This window comes from Perna viridis, chromosome 4 (genome assembly GCF_037379345.1).
Source record: "Perna viridis isolate PV_CMFRI_1.1 ecotype Kerala chromosome 4, ASM3737934v1, whole genome shotgun sequence".
Taxonomy (NCBI): Eukaryota; Metazoa; Mollusca; class Bivalvia; order Mytilida; family Mytilidae; genus Perna; species Perna viridis.
Window position 1 is genome coordinate 42883327 of NC_142448.1, and position 23059 is coordinate 42906385.

General features: G+C 33.3%; 1 protein-coding gene and 1 long non-coding RNA gene across 6 annotated transcripts in view; both read left to right on the plus strand.

The window, feature by feature from the left end:
- LOC148620163 (uncharacterized) overlaps positions 1–9379 on the plus strand; it is a 35516-nt gene extending 26137 nt beyond the window's left edge. The window contains exons 3-5 of one of the 2 annotated variants that reach the window (XR_015921732.1): positions 4652–4735; positions 5984–6122; positions 8399–9379. This is a non-coding gene — a long non-coding RNA (uncharacterized LOC148620163). Of the gene's footprint in view, positions 1–4651; positions 4736–5983; positions 6123–8398 lie in introns of those variants that run through there. The other variant, XR_015921731.1, reaches the window with a different exon arrangement.
- Positions 9380–17713: 8334 nt separating this feature from the next.
- Positions 17714–23059, plus strand: part of LOC148620164 (broad substrate specificity ATP-binding cassette transporter ABCG2-like) — a 38626-nt gene continuing 33280 nt past the window's right edge. For 2 of the 4 annotated variants that reach the window (XM_088580804.1, XM_088580807.1), the window contains exon 1: positions 21170–21508. In XM_088580804.1, coding sequence (XP_088436930.1) covers positions 21309–21508 — 200 coding nt within the window. In that variant the 5' untranslated portion in view covers positions 21170–21308. Of the gene's footprint in view, positions 17732–20914; positions 20968–21169; positions 21509–23059 lie in introns of those variants that run through there. The other 2 variants (XM_088580805.1, XM_088580808.1) reach the window with 2 other exon arrangements.

Sequence of the window (23059 nt, forward strand, 5' to 3'; positions counted from 1 at the left end):
ATTTCATCAACATTGATGGATACAGGTTGGTACAAAAAAGGCTAAGTTTAATCTCTGTCATAAACAAATAATGAAGCACTTGAATTCTTACATAATGTCTTGTAATCATGAAATGCACTTTTCGATGGTAAAGGAAAACTATTGGCCAAACTTGTTGATGACTTTTCATTCAGAATTGTCAACTTTCTTTTCATCTGTGGCAACATCCCTTCGGCACCTGCGTATGGAGTGTTCATATCACAACTCATACGTTATGCCAGAGCTTGCCGAAACTATGCAGACTTTTTGTATCGCCCTAGAACTATAACAAATAGGCTTCTGGAACAGGGTTATGTTGCTACAAGTTTGAAGTTAGCACTACAGAAGTTTTATGGTCGTCATCATTAACTCGTGGATCGTTTGGTGTATCCATCTGCACCATGAAAACTAATTTATTCAACGGGTCATAGTTTTCCTTTCCTCGTTTGTCTACCCCGGACTTGACTTATATGAGCAATTCGGCGGATGTTTCTAGAAAAGCAGAGGACGCTTACCCTACCGGTGCACCTGGTCCATGCTCTTAGTTTTTAGTGGAGTACGAGTTACTTATTTGCATTTGTTACTTTTTTGTATGATTTTAGTTACTTAATGTTCTTTGTTGTGTATGTCTTCCACTGTTTTCCATGTCTGGTTGATTACCGCTATAACCTTGGTTCCATTAATTACTCTTTCAATGATGACATTCACAAACAGATACAAAAGGAGTACGTAGTTACGTGTGTTTGTTAACGAGTATGTTTTATTTAAATGTTTCTTTTATTATCAGGTGCACTTTTCCACATTAAAATTCACAGTTTAATTTAATCGACATTTGACTGACGTGCAGATCTTATGAAAGAAAGAAAGGATTTTACAGAGATATTAAATACATCATATAACTTCAACAAAATTACAATAAGTTCATTCTTATTCCAACCACTTATCATAGATTTTTTTACGTCATGTGTATAAGATTCCTTAAAATGTAATGAATTGTATTGTTTTTTTAGTAGTTTGTGATACATGTTTTTATAGGGAACAAACATATCAAACTTCAACCCTATAGTGATCGTGTACGTTTTTACCGATGAACTTACGGAGGTAAACCTAGGGTAAGGGACACAACTATTAGAAATCATTGGACCGTTTGTTTTCATCATTTTACATCAATCTCATATAAGCATCAAGGTGACTTGGACTGATTTGATTCAGTTTCAGAGAAAAGCTTGAAAGGCTTTGGTGAAATTGAATATGATACAAACATATCACTGATTCCAAGAGTTATGTCCCTTACCATAGGTCTACCTCCTTAAATGTTCTGGTAGTTTGCAATGCCTAAACCTGCAACTCGTTCAAATTTTATGTTTGGATTATCTTTTTATACTTTGTTTTCAATTAAGCATCTGATAGCTCTGTTTTGTTGCATTCTAATCCCGAGAGGCATGAATTTTCCAAATTTGTTACAAAATTCCAGCATTAATTTCTTATTTGCACTTTGGCGTCATACGTTTTGTTATTAATCTTCATCATTTTTTATCAATCATTTAATAGATAAAACATGTACTCCACGCATTTGTTTACATGTACTGACTTTCCCATCCGGACTACATGCAATGTGTAGGTTGTTATATTAACAGTATTGGTTATTTGACATTTCATCAAGTTTTCTAATTTTATGTGACTAAAACAAATGAAAGCTTTAAGTCAATTAAATTGATTCTATACATACGTTACAATTATGAGTTGATTAGTAATGAAAAGTTTCAATTATTGTTCTACTAATAACATCTTATTTGAGTAAATGATTTGAAAAAATTGTACAGTGCACCATAACAATGAAACAAATCAATATAATTTGAATCTTAAATTTTATATTGGTATCATTCTACATTTTGTAATCAAATAATCACCGAAATCTAATAAGTATTGATCTCTTCTTTTGAATATAGGATTCTTGAAATTGTTATTTAAAACCAAGTACGAACATAAAACAAATTCTTTGAGGCAATAATTACAAAATAAATTACAGTAATGTCATAACATATTTTTTTTATTGATTATATTGCCAATATTCTGGCGGGAAAATTACCTATACTTTTCTATAGGAGGACATTACTAAACTTTTAGTGTTAGTATCTCCTGCAACCAACTTTCATATGCGCTCAAATACAATTTCTATGAAGCCTAGTGAAGGATCTCCAATCAAATATTTTTGGGGAATAAGATATGCGTAAATCACTAATCATAAGCTTCTGTCAGGTTTTAAGGCAGAGCTGTACTTAAATAGGGAGTTAGAAGTAACTTTACTTTGTTGTCTCACAAGATACAAATTATTTGATTTTCAGACTATCGTCTTCACTTCGTCATTCAATATTTTTGTGACATATACATTAGTCTGTCGACCACATGGAGATGGGCATACTAATTGTGAAATAAAAAAAACGATCTGACAAGTCGAACATTTTGTAAGAATTTTGGACGGCATCCACAAAGTTGACCAGGTGAAAGCGAGAATATTTGTGTCAGTTTTGGTTGATAAGACCAAAAAGATTTTTTTGGGAAGACTTGGTGTATCAAACATATTGGTTTTGTCGACCATATAAAGGCAGACTTTCTATATGGAAGATAAAAGTAACGATTGAAAGTTTTGGTTTTATATAGGAATGAACATAGTTGATCATTCCAGTTTTATATAGTGTCATTTATTCATTGTAATATGTAACACCATTTATACCAATCTGAGACACAGAAAGCGTTTTCGCACACCAATATCATTTCGTTCCTCTGTGCTCATGTATGTGTGTGTAGATTTTCCACTTTCACTTGATTTTCATTTGTTAAACTTATATTTTGGATTTGTATTTCTTTTTCTATACAAACAGAAATAATGTAAAATGGAAAACTTAAAGATTGTTTAAAAGGTTGAAGGCATGTGATGTAATACAATTATTTCCAAAGGATATAGAATGGAAACGATCAGATCACATAATATCCCCGGATATAATTCATTTACTTTCTAAGTTAACTGTCAGTGCATCTGCCTTTCTAATCAAGTTCTTTTAGATAAATTGGAAAGTGAGAAACTGCATTCAAATTTTTTAAAAATTATGTTTTGCTGAACTATGCAATTTCAATTAATCCAAAGTGTTTCAGTTACATTGTTGTTTCGAAACGCTCTAAATACATTAATCATTTAATTGTCAGTCCCTCTAAGAATCAGACAGTCGGTGGAACATGGTATGAAATAAAACATAATTTTGATAGTATAATTTTTGCACGATCAGAATCAAGGAAAACAGACAAGATTTTCTACATCATGGTGGACCTTTAAGTTATAATTTCAATGAAATGAACTGATAATGATCATTTCAAGGGCAGATAACTCTGTCAAAACCTTATTTTTCTAACATGCTATTGAACAATTTCTGAGCAAAGCCGGTGTTGCAGAGATCAAATAATGGTCTTTTGAAATAGAGAAAGTATCATTGAGTGATATTACATGGTTAGATCGGTTGGGTTTTGACATACATGTTTTTGATTTTTCCAATTTTGCCTGATTCTAACAAACACTTACACTTTAGACTTGGCATTTAACAAATTTAATATCGGAATGTTAGATGAATTCAAAAGCAAATTTCAGACTGGAGTTCTGAAGACAGAAATTCGAAATATATTGCTTAATTAAGAACAAATGAAAATAAGTGTTGAGATAAAAAGCTCATATTCCAAGGTTTTGTCATTTGCTAAATGATTTTTATTATTCGCTTTTTAACTTGCTGTCCTTTTGAGATAACGTAGAATTTAGTTTTAGTCCCTTTCATTGTACTAATGTAATTTTATATTTCATATTTTTCACAAGTCATGTCATCATGATCAATTCCAGTGTTTGGCAATTAGGTAAACTGTCTATATGTCGAGAATAGGCAAAGCTTGCTGTGATTAATTAGCATGGAATAAGTAGTAAATTAGGCTTTGAAATTCGGGTATTTGGTTAGTGTCTTTAATCTTTATAACTCAAATTGGAAAATAGTAATCAAGGGAACCAAGGTTATAGCGGTAATCAAAAGAATACAATCCAGGGACAAAGAAAAGACATGGAAAACAGACATACACAACAAAGAACATAAAGTAACTAAAACCATACACACAAAGCAACAAAAGTAAATGAGCAACTCAAATTCCACTAAAAACGAGGAGCATGGACCAGGTGCACTGGTAGGGTTAGCGTCCTCTGCTTTTCTAGAAAAACCCACCGAGTTGCTCATAAAAAGTCAAGTCCAGGGTAGACAAAGGAGGAAAGGAAAACTATGACACGTTGAACATATCAGTTTCCATGGCGCAGATAGATACACCGTAATGAAAACACATACAATGTGAATTATATTATATTTTCCTTCGTGCGGTGAACTACTATCCCCAACATCACCAGTCTGCGTTATAATATACTGGAAATAATTATTTGTATGTTAGATAAAATATGTAAATGATCTGATGTATTGTTCATTAGTAGAAACTGACGGAACAACATCATCCCTCATTATACAATCGAGTGTCTTGCGCCCTGATTTACAAAAGAAAACTGAAACTTTCATCATTTCTATTTTATTTTCCATTTTTAACAAATTATCGTCAGATGTGTATTTTGTTTCGAGGAGAGTACGTAAAAAGGAACTAACAGCGGGACGGAAAGGATAAGAACAATTTCCGGTTCAAAAGGGTCAGTAGTATACTCAAGTATTCATCCTCCTGAACTTGCTGTGGAAAGATAATATAAGTGAAGAAAGGGTGGTATACAAAAATAATTAATCTTTGTGAACCAATGAAAAACGAAGAATTTTATACAAAGTATAATATATCTGGTTAATGAATTATATTTTAACTGTAATCAAGCTAACCATGGTTAACATGTATACAGTACATTATTTCATCCAAAAAAATGATTATGACTCAATTTTAGTATGTTCACATTGCAATGCTTAAAACCGACATTCGGTTGCTGTACACCTTTTTATTAATTCACCTTTTTATTAAGATAGACTAGAATTAGCTTAAAGTGATGTTCCCTATAGTGTATACTGTCTTTGTTTATATATATGGAAAAATTAAGGTCTCAGATTTACCTCTCAGACTATTGTTCAATCCCAACAAATATAGTTACGGTTATAGTAATATATTGAAGTTTTAAGAGTTTTAAACCTTGATTTGTTGTCCTGATTGTTCAGTATACTTTACAAGATATAGCATATATATACATTGATATAGCAAATAAATAGCTCTGTTTGATAATGTAATGGATTATCTTTTCCTATATACTTTAATCAAATAGGGAAGTAACTCAATCTGCAACGTATAAGGGTAGTAACTCAATCTGCAACGTTTGTACATAAAATGGAAATCAGGGGAACCATGATTCGAAAGGTCAAACGACTTTAAATAATTTAAGATAAATACTGTAATCTGATTGGTTAAATAATTTTGTTATATCTCAATGGATAAAAAAAAATATTTTGACACGCCCCTATTCATTTAAATTCAGAGCTACTTTTCTCATGTTTAAAAATGAAAATATTATTTCAAAGATGTATAAATAAAATAAACAAGATGCACATGGAAAATTTATGTTATTTTTCAATAGACAAAATTTTTATTATTGCCAATTCTTAAATAACATAAAGATACCGACTAGACAGGAAAAATAGTCTGAGATACTGAGAAACAAAGGTAAATGAGCAAATCGGATTTCACTGAAAAACTGGAAGCATGGACCAGCATTAGCCTAAGCATCCTCTGTCGTTCTATTAACACCCGCCAAGTTGCTTATAAAATGCCACGTCTGAAGCAGACGAAAGAGACAAAGAAAACTAAGCCACAGTGAACAAATCGGTTCTTATGGTGCATGTGGATATACCATAATGGAAATTCATGTTGGTGACAAATGTTTGTACTGATGTCTTACATCTTGTAGCAATATAACCTAATGGAAGCACCTCTGTGGGAATTCAACTGACGTTTGTATATGGCTCAAATGACTCAAACGCAAAGATAGCCTAGATGCAGTTTCAAGGAAGAGTTGGCTGGTTTATAAACCATGGAAAGACATAAAGGTAACTTATATCGGGCCACGAAACACTTCAAATAAGCTGAACATTTTGGGGCGGAAATTATTTCATTGTCCGTCTTTGTTTTAAATTTTGTATATATTGGTATTACAAATTACAGTAAATGATTTTTATTTTGTTTCTTGTGTGTGTGTGTTTTTTTTTTTTTTTTTATTTTCGTAATACCTCTGTCAGCAAAATAAAACTATTATTACAAGTAAAAAGAATCTTGTGTTATGCAACATGCAGTATGTCGCTCGTACATAAGGATTTTGCAATAAATTTTTCATCATTTATGATGCATCATATAAAATTCTTCTTCCGTATCGTATGTCATTTAATGCCAAACCAATCTTACGTGGCATATAAATGGAAACGCAAGGTAGTAAAGAAGCCTTTTAAGGTCTTGAATTTCCAATTTGAAAATGTAATTGGAAAACTAAGTTGCCATTTAGAAGTACAGATTTTGATTTGTTCAAAAAACCAATCAAGTCTGTTAACCGATCGTCATGATTATACCTTAAAAATGCATTAAGTGATAATAAAGAGTGATGTAGACACTCATTAAAACGTTTGCACTTATTACGATATTCATAATTCTGTAGATAAAAATTATGTTCTTTTGATTAACACTAGAACCTTGGTTCCCTTTATTACCCTTACACACAAACAACGACAACTGACAGATCACACTAATAACACAAACCAATAACACAAATTAACTTAAAAGAACACACACACAAAAACCGAAAAATAAATAAGCAACCTTGATTTCACTTAAGAATTGGTAGAGAAATTATGGGAACCAAGATTCGGATTGTAATCGAAAGAATATGATCCAAAGATGATGACTAAACGAATTGAAAAATAGACACACATACAACAAAGAATATGAAATGACAAAAATAACACGTTTACAGAAACAAATATAAATGGGCAACCAAGGACTCCAATAAGACTAGGGGCATGGACCAATTGCACCGAAAGGGTAAGCGTCTTCTGCATTTTTCTAGAAACATCTACCGAGTTGCTCATAAATTTACACGTCCGGGGTAGACAAAAGAAGAAAGGAAAACTATGACACAATGATCAAATCGGTTGTTATGGTGTAAATGAATACCCCATATCTATATACGAGTTCATGTTGTCGAACATAAAATGTTTGAAGTGATGATTTTTTAAAACCCTGCTCCAGAAGCTTAACGGTTCAAAACGTTTACGTAGTTACGACAAACGTTAGCATAATTTGTGATATAAAAACTCCATACACAGGTTCTAAAGGGATGTTGCCATAAACGAATGAAAATCAAAGATACGAAATGAGAAGTCACCGAGTTTTTAGTATAGTTTGATCATGAGTTTCCCTTTCCATCGATCTCAAAGAAGAGGTCAGTATTAGAGGAGTATGGACAAGGTGCCTTGATTGGGTAAACGTCGTCTTCTTCTTTTCTTAACACACCCTATAAGGCACCTGTGTATGGAGTTTTCTTATCAAAACTTATACGTTATGCCAGAGTTTGCCGTAATTACGCAGACTTTTTGTACCACGCTGGACTTCTTACAATTAGGCTTGTGGAACAGGGCTATGCTGCTACAAAATTGAAATCAATACTACAAAAGTTTATAGTCGTCACCATGAAAACTGATTTGTTCAATGTGTCATTGTTTTCCTTTCCCCTTTCGTGTACCCCGGACTGGACTTTTCATGAAAAACTCGGTGGGTGATTTTAGAAAATCAGAGGACGCTTACCCTACGGTGCACCTGGTCCATGCTCCCAATTTTTGATCCATTTACTTTTGTTACTTTGAATGTATTATTTTTGTTATTTTATGTTCTTTGTTGTGTTAGTCTGTTTTCAATGCCTGGTCTTTTGTCCCTGGATTACATCCTTTGGTTTCTACTAGAATCTTGGATCCCCTGATTAATCTTTTAAATCGCTACTACTAATGCACTTATTTTCCCGGTCTTATGTTGAAAATAACGATTTCGATGGCAATAAACATGATCATACTTGCCAAATGTTCAAAGCAATAGTTTCATATTGAAACAAATCTGTTCAAATAAAAAATATTGTCAACGACTGTTTGTCCTAATGCAAAAGAAAACAACCAAAAAGGTATTTATATATTTATAGTATTGCTTACCTTGGTTAATATGTTTTACATCAATTGAAGACATCTACAACATTATAAAGTTACGTTTTCGCAGCTATTGCGTCATAATCGGTAAATCAGGACAAAGAAAAATTTTAAAAAAAGACAATCATTATTCATTATTTCAGAAGAAACTGAGTACAGTCAAACCTCGGTAGCTCGAACTCCAAGGGACCATTGAAATGTGTTCGAGTTATCGGGAGTTCGAGAAATTGAAGTTCGTATATTTCCGGATTTCTTTCATTGCCGGTCCAAGTTCGACTTTTTCGTTAGAAATTGCTTACTTCCTCCGAAGTTGTGTTAGTTCGTGGATCTTTTTCATTCGCTTTTTCGAAGATTATGTTGATTTGTGGACATTAAAAATGCTGTGTTTTCTTTTAAAAACGTCCAGAGTGCGGGTTCATTGGTCAATAATTTGTTTTCATCCGATTTTCTTTCATGGTTTCATCATACTGACTTCGGAACATTCTCGAACTTCAATCAGTTTTATCAAAACTACCTAATTAGTGATGACTTAAATATTACCTGTAATTAACTAAAATGACACTGATTAATGATAGGATTTCAGTTTTTCACACCTTTTATTACCCACGCTGACAAAATGGCTGACGAGTTCGAGTTAGTGAGGTTTAGTCTCTGAGATTTATTACCGAACTGACCGACTAGTCAGTTCGAGTTTTCGAGAAATCGAAGTTCGAGAAATCCAGGGTTATTTATATTGATTGTATAGGAGAAAATTTTGATACTTTGAGTCGTGTTCGAGAAATCCCGGGTGTTCGAGCCATTCGAGTTCGAGTATTTATCAACCAAAGACTGATATCTAAAAAAATGGTAGAAGACTTTTGAGTTGCACCTCCTCATACCCCAAATTCAGGAGTCTGTTATGCAGATATTTATGGAGTTCTAGGAAATTAGAGTATTGGAGTAATTAGTACTTGTTGTAGCGTAGTGAACCTCTTATGAAATTTAAACACAATATGCAGGAGATGAAAGCATTTTTGCTGAACAGGTAAGGAAAATTGATGATATTAAAATTAAAGTCGTCTCTTTTATCATAAATTTTAGTCCTGAGATTATCGCTGTTGTCCAATTCGAGATGTAGGTGAAAAAAAAGATGCAGAACAAGCTGTTTCTGTAGTCTCCTTTATCTCGATCTCTGGTGATATATTGAAGATAACCATTTACCTAAAGAAGGGTTGTTAATGGACAATACATCATCAATATATCTGTACGTAAACTTATTAGGGTTTAGCATCTTTTATATTTTTATTCTTTATGAGATTCTGAAGAAAGTCAGTCTCGAATGAATATTGTTGTGAACTTGTATTTGGGCTGAGCGATATTGTAAAATAAGCTCACAACAAAATACTGCAATGACGAATCTTTTACTAAAATATGATTTATTTCTAGAAAAGCAGAGAACGCTTACCTTACCTGTGCACCTGGTCCATGCTTCCAGTTTTTAGTGGAGTCCGAGTGGCTGCCGTAAAATTTCCTCTCAGTGAGTTTCTCTGGTATGCCTATAACAGTTTTTGTCAACATTCCAAAAGAAAAGGTAAGGTTGTAAAGCCTTAGAACTGTCCTTGGTGACCTTTTGTTCGCTGGACTATAAGCGATGTTCTGAATTTCTACGAGGAAGTTGATCATGTTTTTTATGTCCTCTGATATTTTGCAATCAACATGGAGGTCAACAATTTTTTGCCAAACGTACCAGATAAATTCTGGCATCTGACCCTTTGACTTGTGTTTTGTCACCTGTAGTAGTGGTGTAGAATCTTTCAAGTTCTGTATTTGTCGATTTGTCCGCAACGTGATTAAGCACCTCAACAATCAGGTTTTGGATGACATTTGTTAAGTCATGCAATGGTTAGCAACTCATAACTTCATAATAGTTTATATTGTGCTCTTCAGTTGTTTTTTTTTTGTGGTTGATTTAAAAGTAAGGCAGGTGGAAGACAAATGCCATGCAGAACTTCATCAATTTTAGTTGGAAGGTCTTGCTTACTCTTTAGGTTGTATATATTAATGGCCCTCTTGTCCAACTCGCACTCGATCTCATCTTTTTTTAAGTTGTTAAAAGATTTATACAGTTGTTGGATATGATTTTTTTCCACAGTACCCCATTGATTACATGCTCCCTCCTTTCTTCTAAAGTCATGTAACTGATATCGAAACAACGGATCAAGTCCATCTGCTGATTTGAGTTTACCCCACATAGACAATTATAGTGACCACCTCTTTTTTGGCCAGCTTCGAATTGTCTGGCAGGACCATTACCACTAAACAAGCGAAGTTTAAAAGCATGTTGTGTCCCATCAATGTTGATGCCATTCAACAAATCAGAAATGTCCTGACATCTTGGTATGGTATACAAGGCCTGCTCAACATCCTTTGATGCTTTAAAAGTTTCATGATGAAATATTACCAATCATTTTTCAAGGCCTCACTACATAGTTCCTTATTTTTTAAAATTTTCTGTACTCTTATTAAAAAGTAACAGATTTTGTTCAAATTTTGTAGGATTTTTCATCACCATTTCTAGTTGATTCGATTAATTTAAAAGTTATTGGACTAATTACTACACGTACAGTGTATGTTGAATTTGTACATACTACCCTTTAGGAAAATATAGTGGACTAAAATACTTGAAAACGGCTGGATGGATTTTGTTTAAATGTCCGACAGTTTGAAAATGATTTTGCCGGGTCTTAAATATATATAGTTGTATATTTGTTTCGAAATTAAATGTTCCAGATATGTGACACATACATATAGTATAATTTAAAGTTGATATAACATATTTACATGTAGTTGTTAAAATAACTGTGTGTGGCATTGGCCCTTTCACCTGCTCTTACTTGATTTTTTATATACTTAGCTTAAGTACTAGTATATCTATTATGTATAGGTTAGAGTGTATTAAGCGACATTTTAATGAATAAAGAGTGGGCAGTGGCTGCCTCCCCCTTTATTCATTAAGAATTCACTTAATGTACTCTAACCGGCTTTGATTATAACCTAGTTTTTCATTGGCCAATAAAAAAATAAGGTGTGATTGTTACTTGATATTACTTATTATATCCTTTATACATGTACACAACTTTAAATACTTCATTTTTCTTTTGAAATTGTCTATTCTTATGACTGTCAGTTATTGACAAGTTCAGCCTGAAAGGTATTTCAGTACATGGGAGATTATGTAGTTTCTTGCAAAATAAGAGTTGGTCAGTAGCTGGGACAATAATATTCTATTTGCCAGAGGGAAGATCTAGAAATTTTTAAAAGTGGGTCCAATTAAGAAATTTATACAAATGTTGGGGACAGGTTTTGCAAATTTATTTTAAATCTCTTTCTAAACAAAGGGAGTGGGACCCTTGGAATGTGAGGTATTTACTTTGTCATAATTTTGATGTTCAGGCAGAAAATTTCTTAATGCTACTTAAGGGTTCACTTATCAAACTGAGTGTATGGTTGAAAACTAGGTTGTATAATCTAGTTAATAACTGTAAAAATAGCTTACTTTCTAGCACATTGTAGATATGTGTTCTTTTTTTTGTTCATTGTATACTTAGCTTAGTACTTTTATACATTAGTTTGATGTGTTTAGCTTACTTACTTGCACATTATACTTATAATTGGATATACATTTCTATGTACATGTGCTTATTTAATGATTTTATACTTATCTTACTTGCTGGCATTTAATGATTTTATACTTGACTTGCTTCCTAGCACATTGTAGTTAGATATACTCGACTTACTTACTAGCACATTATAGTAATATATACTTTACTCACTCACTAGCGCATTGTAGTTAGATATACTTGTACTTGGCTTACTTTAACTTGTACAATATATTTGGATGTACTTGTTAAATGATTGTATACTTACTTACTAGCACATTGTGTTTTGATATACACTCCTTGAGATGTTCACGTTTCCCATTTTAGCGTTCGGGCATCATTTATCGTGGGTTTACACATAGTTTTGCATTCGTTTAAACACACGATAGAAGCATTCGTTCAAATGCATGCTGGGAGCGTACGTTTAAAAGGCAAGATAGAAGCATTTGTTTATTTTTGTCCTTTGATTATTTCCTTGATTTAACTGTTATTTTTATATTTTTTGCTATTATTAATTTATATAATTTCATTAATTTAATTTTTAATTTTTTTCTGTCTACATTATATGTCAATATTATTATTTTTCGTCATTTGATAGGAGCGTTTGTTTAAACGCACGATAGAAGCATTCATTTTGGTGAGCATTTATAGTGGAAACATAAATGTCTCGAGGAGTGTACCATATATAGTCATTTCTCATTTTATTACTTGTGACCCGCCCGTCCGTCCGTCCATCCATCCATCCATCCATCCGTCCATCTGCGTTTTCCACACTTTTTTGTAATGCTTTTACCAAACGAGTTTGTTTTTAGTATTTGGCCCCATTATAAAGCGTTTCAGATTAAGTTCAACTTTGGTTACTGTTGAATGATTTTTACGGAAGTTATGGCTCTTGGACTTAGAAAATTTCGGTGAATTTAAAGTTGTCCACACTTTTTTTGAACGCTGTTCTTTTATATGGGTTGGTATGATTGTACATGGAGCTTACTTTGTTTGAATACTTGGTCATCTTATCAGTGGTAATTTTTTTTATTTTCATTGTATATTTATATGCTTACCTGACTGGCCAAAAATGTATAGGTTAGGTCGCTCGACTGCTGTTTGGACATCAACTGGTTGTCGTTGTGGATAACTTGTTTTATACTCCTCATTTGTTAAAAAAGTGCTGGTTTCATATAATAAGATTACCATGAAACTAACATATGAGTGATCATACCATAGTTTAAAGAATAGTGTGTGATCGGTTTTTTGTCGTACAACACCTAATTTTTTTAATCTTCTGATTTCTCTTGTAAATATTTTTCTGAGTTAAATTTTTCTGGCTGGTACTTGAACAGTTGTTGTTATAATGTTGCCATCTGGTCCAATTTTGTTTTGCTGTACAGCTTTCGGTGCAATTTTCACTCCAATATCATAGGTGTTGTCTTGGATTTTCTTTTTTAGAATTTTTTTTAAACTTTGATTGATCTTCTTGATGGGAGAGGTAGTTTATGCATTATTCTTTTTTGATTTTCTAATTCTTTGCTTATACTCTCTGCCACTTACTCGTAGGTGTTGGTTAAACTTGGAGATGTCAATTCCTTGATCATATGCATATTTTTTTTAAGACCTGACCTCCATTATTTACAGCTTTTCCATTACATGATACCTGGTATTGTTTGGCTAATTGGGATCAGTTGATCTGTTTTGATGCAGTTGTTTTTACATACTCTAAAAACTCATTTCTGTTAAACGTATAATTTTCAATTCTCCCAATATGATCTTTTGTTTTTTTTTACCTGTTTCTATTTTTGTTTGTTGGGTCATGTTAACTTTTTCAGCTTGTTCCCTACCTATAAAGCAAGAATTAATTCTGTCCCTTTTATATTGGGCAAAGGATTGCCCACTTCCCAAAAGATGGTCTAAGTCATTGTCAATTTCTTCCATTGATTCTTCAATTTGGCGTTTAGTTTGATGAATAATTTTCTGGACTTTTTTTTTGGGCCTCTCTTGCAGTTTCTTTTGGTTGAAGGGACAAGGATTCTGCTACAACATTTTTGAAATTAGTATCATACTTCCTTTCAACAACTGGTTGTAGAACCTTCATCATTGTTTCAACTGCTTTCTGTCCTTTTTTCTGAGATGGTTTTGTGTTAGGTGGTGTTAAATTTTCAATATTTTTCAATAGCATGGAACCAGATTGTTCAAGAATGGAAGCATTTGAAAAGTTTTTGTGTAGAGAGGAAGAGCTAGCATGAACTGTCATGCACTGGATGCAGTTGTCTATAGTGTGTTGTTTTTGGTCAGCTTCAGGAAGGTACAGCCAATTGTTTAGACAGAAGTAATCTGTGAATTTCTTTTTTTTCTCTCCATTTTTGCTGTTGTTAATGAAATATTTGCTTTCAGTTACATACTTTTGAACCTTTTTTAACATATTTGTTAAAGTATCATAAGATTCAATATTTAGATTCTTGTAATTATTCATGAAGATAGTGTAATTTTCATGTCTCTGAGTTATTGATGTGTAGTTGTTGTATTTTGCCTCAATAAACTTTTCCTCTTTTTTTTTCTGATGTTATTTTTGATTGAACTGATTCTGGGATATTGTTGCATTTTTCAATAGCATTGCCATCTTTGGTCGATCTGGCAAGAATAACTTTAGCAAAGTTGCAAATATTCATAATTTCATACAATATATGGACCAATGAAAATGAAATTGATATATTCCTTAGCGTTTTAAAATCTTGAAAACTAAATGGCAGACATGTCTTCTGGTGTTCTTGCAGCTGATGCCCCTTAAAACACGAAAAAGAAACAAGATACAAAAGGTGTACAAGTTTACACTTAACTTAATATATATGTTATTTATTTTAAAAGTCAATAAAAAAAATGTAGAACTGCAAGTAATAGGAAAAGTTAGATTTTGTCCACAAAAATGCTTAAGATGTTGAGAAAAAAAGTAGCATGAATATCCTATTTTTTTATTATATACAATGCATCATGAAGTCACACGCACTGAATAAAAAAAATCACGAACACATTGAAATGTTTTGTATGTATGTTCACAAAGTCCTTGGTTCAATCGTTTATGCAGAATGGTATGTCATGTCTGTGTCAAATGCACTTGCCTTAAATGGAGATAAATATTCTGCAGATCTACAAGTAAACAAGGTAGGTGAAACGCGTTTTAGTCCATTATTTTGTGTGGCAGCTTCTAAATTAAAGTAGGTCAAAAATGCATGATAAATACGACTGCGGATACGTTGGTTACAATATGTACAGTTGTATATGGGAAACAGGAAATTGCTAGATCACTTAATAGAATTACACTTGTAAATTATGAAACAGTTGAAAAACGGATTTTTTATTTGAAACAAAGCAAAACTAGCTATCTTGGAGTAAGGGATAATATTTACAGTTAGTTTTTTCGATTCATATTTCCCGCATTCCATACGGAAAAACATTCCGGATCCGATTTCAAAATAATTCAGTTAAAATCACCTGACCGCTTGGAAGTAACGGCAGTGTGCTTCAACTGCCCAAATTACATGATGAATTACCAAAAATTACTAGTTGTTCCAATGGAACGATATGAATTTATTTTGGGGAATGATTGAAATAGAAAGCAATTTGTATGAAAACAGATGCTCGCAAGAGATATTTTTTTTTAGAATCGTGGAAAATTGATAATGTTAATGATTGATTGATTGTTGGGGTTTAACGTCCGAGCAGCAATATTTCAGCTATATTCAGACGATGAACATGAAATGGATGATAAAATGACATGAAATGATGATGAAATGAAAAACGGGATGGGACACAAGGACAGTAGGGTCGACAAATTTTGATTGAGGGAGGGATGGGTAAGGTCGGGCAAGTTAGCCTCCTGTGGCGGAGCGCAAAGGTTCCTACTCCGGGAGAATACCACAGCAGGGTTCTTTAACGTGCGAGGAACGTGGCATCTTTCCCAACACGGTGCACCACTATGGTTTGCGGTCAGGTTTTCCGTCTTATAGCCTGACAACCCCAGCATGTAACATGCCAGGGGTACCCCATTCCACCACCTGGGGCACACATCCCAGTTGCTCTGTGGGCAGAGCGCCTAGCCCCCTGCTAGGTTTCTGAGCACTATTTAGTCGCCTTTTACGACAAGCTTAGCGCTGCTACAGGCCTATTCTTTTGACACCCGGACCTGCACGGGGCGATAATGTTAATGCAAAAAGTTATTAATTAATCAATTACCGGCAAATTAATGGGGATATTTTAATTAAGCATACTATTTCCTGAAGCGAGCACCGATAAACATGAAGGTTGGGCTTTCAATTAAACATGTGTAAAAGTTCGACAAAATCCGTTCAGTGGAAAAACTTGTATTTTTAACTTTTATTCTTAATGAGTTACGCTAGCGCAAAAAGTCACGTGACAATACCTTAATGGGTGTTTTCGTGGACAATTTTTTTTTGCAAATGTTACTTGATACACTCTGAAATAAAAACCACTACACACAAAATACCGTACAAAAATAATTATGCAGAGATATTGTATTTAAAAAAAACCCGATTTTCTATCAAAATAGTACCCCGATGTGCCTTAACTATCCTGCGTCGTGCTTTTGTTAATTTGTATATATGATTTTAGTTACTTTATGTTCTTTGTTGTGTATGTCTGTTTTCCATGTCTGGTCTTTGTCCCTGGATCACATTCTTTTGATTACCGCTATAACCTTGGTTCCCTTGATTACTCTTATTAGGTGGAGTGATCAAGTTATTTTGTACATTTTCACGTCAAAAACATATCACAGCTAGCACTTATCTGTTTTTTATAGTACGCCTTGTGTCCATGTCTTTGGTTTCTCTCATGATTCACATCTAACGCGTATTTCTTCGGCGGAAGTCTGCATGTACTTCACAGACAATAATACGGGAAACGACGTTACGCTTAAAAGCACCGGCGTTCCCGAATATTAACCATAAAACCAGGTGTGTAAAACACTAAAATATATCTATCATGTCGAAGACGTCAGTGTTCACACTAGTTTGGTCTTAGTTCCTTCGGTCTTTCGTTATAACTTATTGCTGTTACTGCCTTTATTTGAGACAGTAATACTCATTTTCATGACGCCAGTTTTAAGAGTGATTATCTAAAATTCAAAATACAGTTCTGTTGGTTCCTTTATTTTAGAAAAAAGTCTCTTTTTGGGAATGAACCCAAGCGATATATTTATTAAGGATACACCCAGTGTGATCGAGGCTATAATTAATCACTAATAATTGACAATGTTTATCTCAAACAGATAAACAATACACGGTCAACCGTGATTATCTGCTACGTTTATCAAGAAACTCATTCAGCCGTTTCCTATAGAATAAATCCTAGTAATATGTTTGTCTATGATAATAAAAAAACTAAAGTAATATTAAATTAAGGAGGTAGACCTTGAGTAAGGGACTCAACTCATACAAATAATTGGAACGTTTGTATTCACTATTTAATACCAATCTCGTGTAAGCTTCAACGTAACTCGGACTGATTTCATTATGTTTCAAAAATAAGCTTGAAAGGCTTTGGTGAAATTGAATATGATACAAACATGTCACCAAGTTTAAGAGTTTCAAGAGTTATGTCCCTCAGACTAGGTCTACCTCTTTAAGCACCGAAACTAATCTTTATTCTCAACTGGATTGTTGTTATTGTCAATTGCATTCATTAAAACCATTTTAAGTACATCTTCCTCAATATACCATATAGATGATAAGACTGCCAACTTACTAAATGCACATGATCATGTTGTCTGTTTGGAAATTATGCTGTCTTTAAAAAATAGATAAAAATGCACATTGATCCAGTTGAATTGGATAGGTAAGTGAAAAGATTATTTTTACAGCTCTTGTCAATTATCTGTGTTAATGATTGGTGCTGACGATTCCGGGTGAAAACAAAACAAAAAACAAAAACAACAAAATTTACAATTCTCAGCAGCATTTGTTTTTAATGATGTATAATTGTAGTATTATGATTATGATCTCATTACAAAGAACTTTTCCAATAAACATTTTTAAGTTATTACATCATAATTGATATTTTTGGGCGACGTTGATAGCCTAATGCCCCTACATCTTAAATATTATTTACAATTACATATTTGTAGTTAATGCTGTACGGTGAAAACTCTACCGTTTAATGACAGCATTTTTCTGCCTTTAAGTGACAGATCCATATACCTGAACAGAATAATCATGGGAACTAAGATTCTTGCAGAAATCAAAAGAATGTTATTCAGGTGCACCGGTGGGGTAAAATGCTTGAGCACTCCTCATTACAGTTACGCGAAGCTTTTTTCGTTGCACTGTACTTATTTGTATATAGAGGCGAGGTTTTACAACTCTGCCACACTCAGTACTAAACCCCGATTCAATATTAGTACTGAGTTTTTCAGATGTGTAAAAATATATCCTCTTCGTAGGATTTTGGACCTGGAATTTCAGTAACCAATGCTATGACTGACGTAATGAAAGTTGGCATTACTGTCTGAGTCCAATCAAGCCAGTAACGCTCATCCAATGATTACAAGAGATGAAAAGAACTGAAACGAATTTATTGTGACAGCTTATATATTTTAACTTTCAGATTCTGCCTTTCAGGATCTCCCATGAATAAACCATCAAAAAGTTCAAATATTTATTACTTGGACTCATTTTGAAGCTAAGACACTATATTAATGTACCGTATTACACAAAAGCTTATTTAAACTACGGTTTCCTGAAAAAGACAATATTGGGTGATATAGAAGAAAATTCTGAAATTCTGAAAATTTCCATTTTTCCGATTTTATAGTAATTGTCAACCCAAAAGAAAAATCTAAGCGGCTGAATTGATCAGATATGTTGGGTTTATCATTATCCTAATTATGAATGCCTGAAATATTAGTTCTACAATGTCAGTATGCCATGAATGAGAATTCTGTTTGACACTGAGACCAGTTTTCTAGGGGTAGGGGTAATTTTTAACATATTTGGAAAATCCTTTCTTGAACATTAGTTTTTCGTGGTGCATTTATGTAGAAAATTAAATTATCTATCGAATAATACCAAATTTGGTCGAGTAATTACTTGTAGAGTCGAATTTATGTGACTTTTTTTTTACCGAAAAATCGAAAATCCCAAATTTTTTTGCATTTTTTGATAAATTCTGACTACGAAATTCGCCAAAATTCATCAAAAGAACCCCAGAAGTATAATTTTTAATAATGCTAAACAGAAAATACCAAATAAGCCATTTTTAACTGAAGCAATAATACTCTAGGGGTTTTGACATTGAAAAATATGTCAATTTAAGCGATTGTTTGGCGGGGTACATTTTTTTCATTTTACCGCAAAACCCTAAGTGTTACTGTAACTTTCTTGGTACCATTGTAAGGCTGCAACACTGGGCTATACGATAATACCTAAATGTGTTTAGTTTGTTCACACATGCTATCCAAGAAAGGCTTAGACGCACAAACAATTGAGTCATAAAAATCTTGGCTTTTTGATACAGTGGGTACAAATATTGGCTTCTACTGAAAAAAAATCCGAGAAGATTCATTGGCAACAAATTGATTCGGCAATTGGAGGTATACAGGTACCTAAAAATCCCCATGACGTTGATGAATAGGGGGAGTGCACTGTGGGCCCTCCCAGCTCATGGACTAAAGCGTGGGGCTCTTCACGCAACATTTTAATTTCCCGGCACGTGGCGGGAAATTACAATTTTTTAATCGCCCGTGTGGTGTGAATGATGCCTATGAATGGGAGAATTATTATTTCCCTTCTTTCATGCCAGATACATTTGCGTTTGTCCGTCTTGTTATAAACGATTTGTAGAAGAACAGAAAAAATCTGTTATACCTTAAAAATGAAATCACATTAAATACTGTAAAAGCTATATATTGTACATTGCTGATTTTTTTATGTACAAATATGTTAATGCTTTATCCACATCTACAGAAATTTTATCGTTGTCATTATAATTAATTAATCAGAAAAAACAAATACCGCAGTGCCAAATCAGACGGAAATTTCAGATATACCAGAAAAGACAAGGATAAAACTTTAAAACAGGAAACACATATGATCCACATACATAGTGTAGACAACAAAAACATACAATTTATCATAGCATGTAAAAACTATAAACAAGAAAAAAACAAGACATCACAAAAATTAAAACAATTGCAATACGAACTAAAACAAAACGGCGTGACATCAAGTGTTCTGGAAGGATAAGAATTTCCTGCTCCGCCAGCGTCGCCAGTCCTATTGCAAGTTTGTAAATACCCGATAATTGACAATTTTTAGGGTTATCAATACAGTAAGACATGAAAATTAACTGATGATATCTTGTCTTATCTCTGAAATAGAAACATTACATTGGTCAATTAAATTGTGAAAACCATGAAACTTCGGTGGGTACCATTATATACAAGATTTATAAGCTTATTTAACAGTATATATCAAATGCACGACAATAACAGAATATGATGGAGATGTAGGTTGTTACAAAGAAAGGGGAAGCTTACAATTTGAAAGTAAACATCATGATGATGATAACTTCCTGATATAAATGAAGCATTCAATTCTTAAAAATCAGTAGACCGTTTTATTTAACATTCTATATATATTTACAAATAAACTAAGACTACCAAATTGTTTTACAAGAAATGTTTTTGTTTTTTGTTCATTGTCGTGTGTATATGTTTGATTGTATAATTTTGTATTTTGTAATGATACATTGATCTCAATGTTAAAATCAATCCCTTTAGAGATTCAGTGTCCGGAGGCTGTTTTCTGATTTAGCCGCCCAAATCAGAATTTATCACCGGGCACTGACTCCCAAAAGGAATTAATGTAACTCGATCGGTGCACAAAATGTTATTTGAAAATATCATCAGAGGAATTGAAAAAAAACTACATAGTTGTTTCGACTTCGAAGAGAATTAATTATTGTATACATATATAGCCATGTTATGCAACAAATCCGGATACTTGACCGTCAATGGTTTAACTTTACACGTATTTTGCGGGGAAAACGAAGAGCCAGGATATGTATGGGCAAATGTACGTAAAAAAGCTACTCCATAAAATGGGAAATTATTTTGTTTGTCGTGAAGTCTTGATTTTTCACTAATTCTACCCCCGCCCTCATTTTTGTCTCGCTTCGTATACCCTCCCCAAACATGTTTTAAAACTGTGAAACATTATGATCAGTTATATAAACAAAGATATCAATTAAGTACGTTCAGTACAATCACGTGTGTGTTATCTTTGATTATTTAAATCCCTGTTTAAAGTGACACGTGAGGAATGTGCACAGAACATGTTATCATGAAGATATTATGAAACTTTTAATGTGTACATTCCAAGTTATTTAGACAGTTTAGGATATCCTGTTAAGTTTCATGATGGGGAAGACAGATGGCATTGTGAATCCATCTTTTCATTACAGTAGCAAAGATGGGGGTAGTAAAATTGACATTGAATCCAACCACAATGAACGAGCTGCTACAATTACGGGACACAACATAAGATATTCAGTTGATGTTAAAACAAAGCCATGTTGTGGAGAAGTTCAAAAGAAAGAAATCTTAAAAGGAATTAAGTGAGTAGACTTGTTAAATGAGATTTTTATTGTTTTGTCTAGTATGTTGCCAGAGTTTTCTGGCTGCTTTTTTACATCACTGTACTCCTCCTGGAGTCCATCATGTCCATGTACAATAGGGTTTTGTAAGTCTTGTTCTTGTTTCAGTTTCCCTTTCGGAATTTCCAATGTAGAATGTATTGAAATCCGAAGACCGATCAGCATTTTATTGTTAACTTCCAGGAAATGGAAACGCTGCATCACAATACAAAATCTTTTATATGCTTTTCTTAACATTTTTATCCTGTAGAACTATCGCTAGATATTTGTCATTATTTATCACTTTTTTACACAAAAAGAGATTTTGCTTTTAATATTGAACCGAATGATACATGTATGTAAATGATGAATCTTCATGCATTTGAATGGTAGATCAGATGAGGACCCATTCTCATGAAACCAAGGAGTCACATGACGAGACAATGTACATACCCTATACTGAAATTGAATTCCATGCAAATGATTGGTAGTATGCTAAGTCAACAGACACGGCAAAATCATTTTTCAACCTGTCAGACATTTGGTCCGGCAACCTAACAAAATCTGCTGGAAATAAGATATCCCAAACATCATTGTTATTTTTCTTTGAGGTTAAGTAAAAGAATGATTGTTTGATTGAATGATTGTCATGCTCACCTTTAGCCACTAACTTGATGCCCGGGGCTAATAAACATTGATTCTGGCTAGTGAAATGCAGAGTCTGCGAAATCTTGTTTTGCCCTTGTCAGTCATGGGACTGGCTGGTTAGATTGTCCAGTCAGTCCCACAGATATTTAGCCAGTCCCACTCATTTTCGTAAATTTACTGTTAGTGAATTTAAATTCTTTAATGACTTTATGGTATGCTAAGTTGCTTTTCATTTTGTTGTATTGACTTGGTTGTGGAGTTTTTTTTTCTCAATCTGTCTTCAGATATGGCTATTAATACAGGTTTATTTATTTCCTATTTTGCATGTGATTAGTTTAGTAACTTTTGTTTGTATCAGTATAATTATCTGAATATCAATAATTTTGTTTTATCATAATCATTCTTCAACAGCATATCTTTTAATCCATGAAAAGTTTTCTGCTTCAGTCTACCCAAAGTCAAACTAATCACCACCGTCCATTTCCCCATTTGCTGCCATATTGTAGCTTTTTATTTTTTTCTGTTTTTGTGATCCAATGTTAGAATCACAAAAAAAATAGTACGAGCTACGTTTCGCAGCTATTTCCCCCTGATCATCATCATCATTTATAGGCATTAGTTATTATTAGTCTGAATATATGACAGTTGCTTTGCCGTATGCCAGGAATGTCACTGGTAAAGTGTTGAATAGGCCACATCTGGTACCCGATGTTAAACGGGAAATGGAACATGTACATTGTAGTTTTGATTTATATGTCTTTCTTTAAGCAATTCTGAGAGTTTATACATGTACTGCATAACACTGCCCTTGAAAGACAAAATATTATCTGAGAATGAGTTTATGTAATGTGACCTATGAAAATATGTATGAGATAACAATGAAAG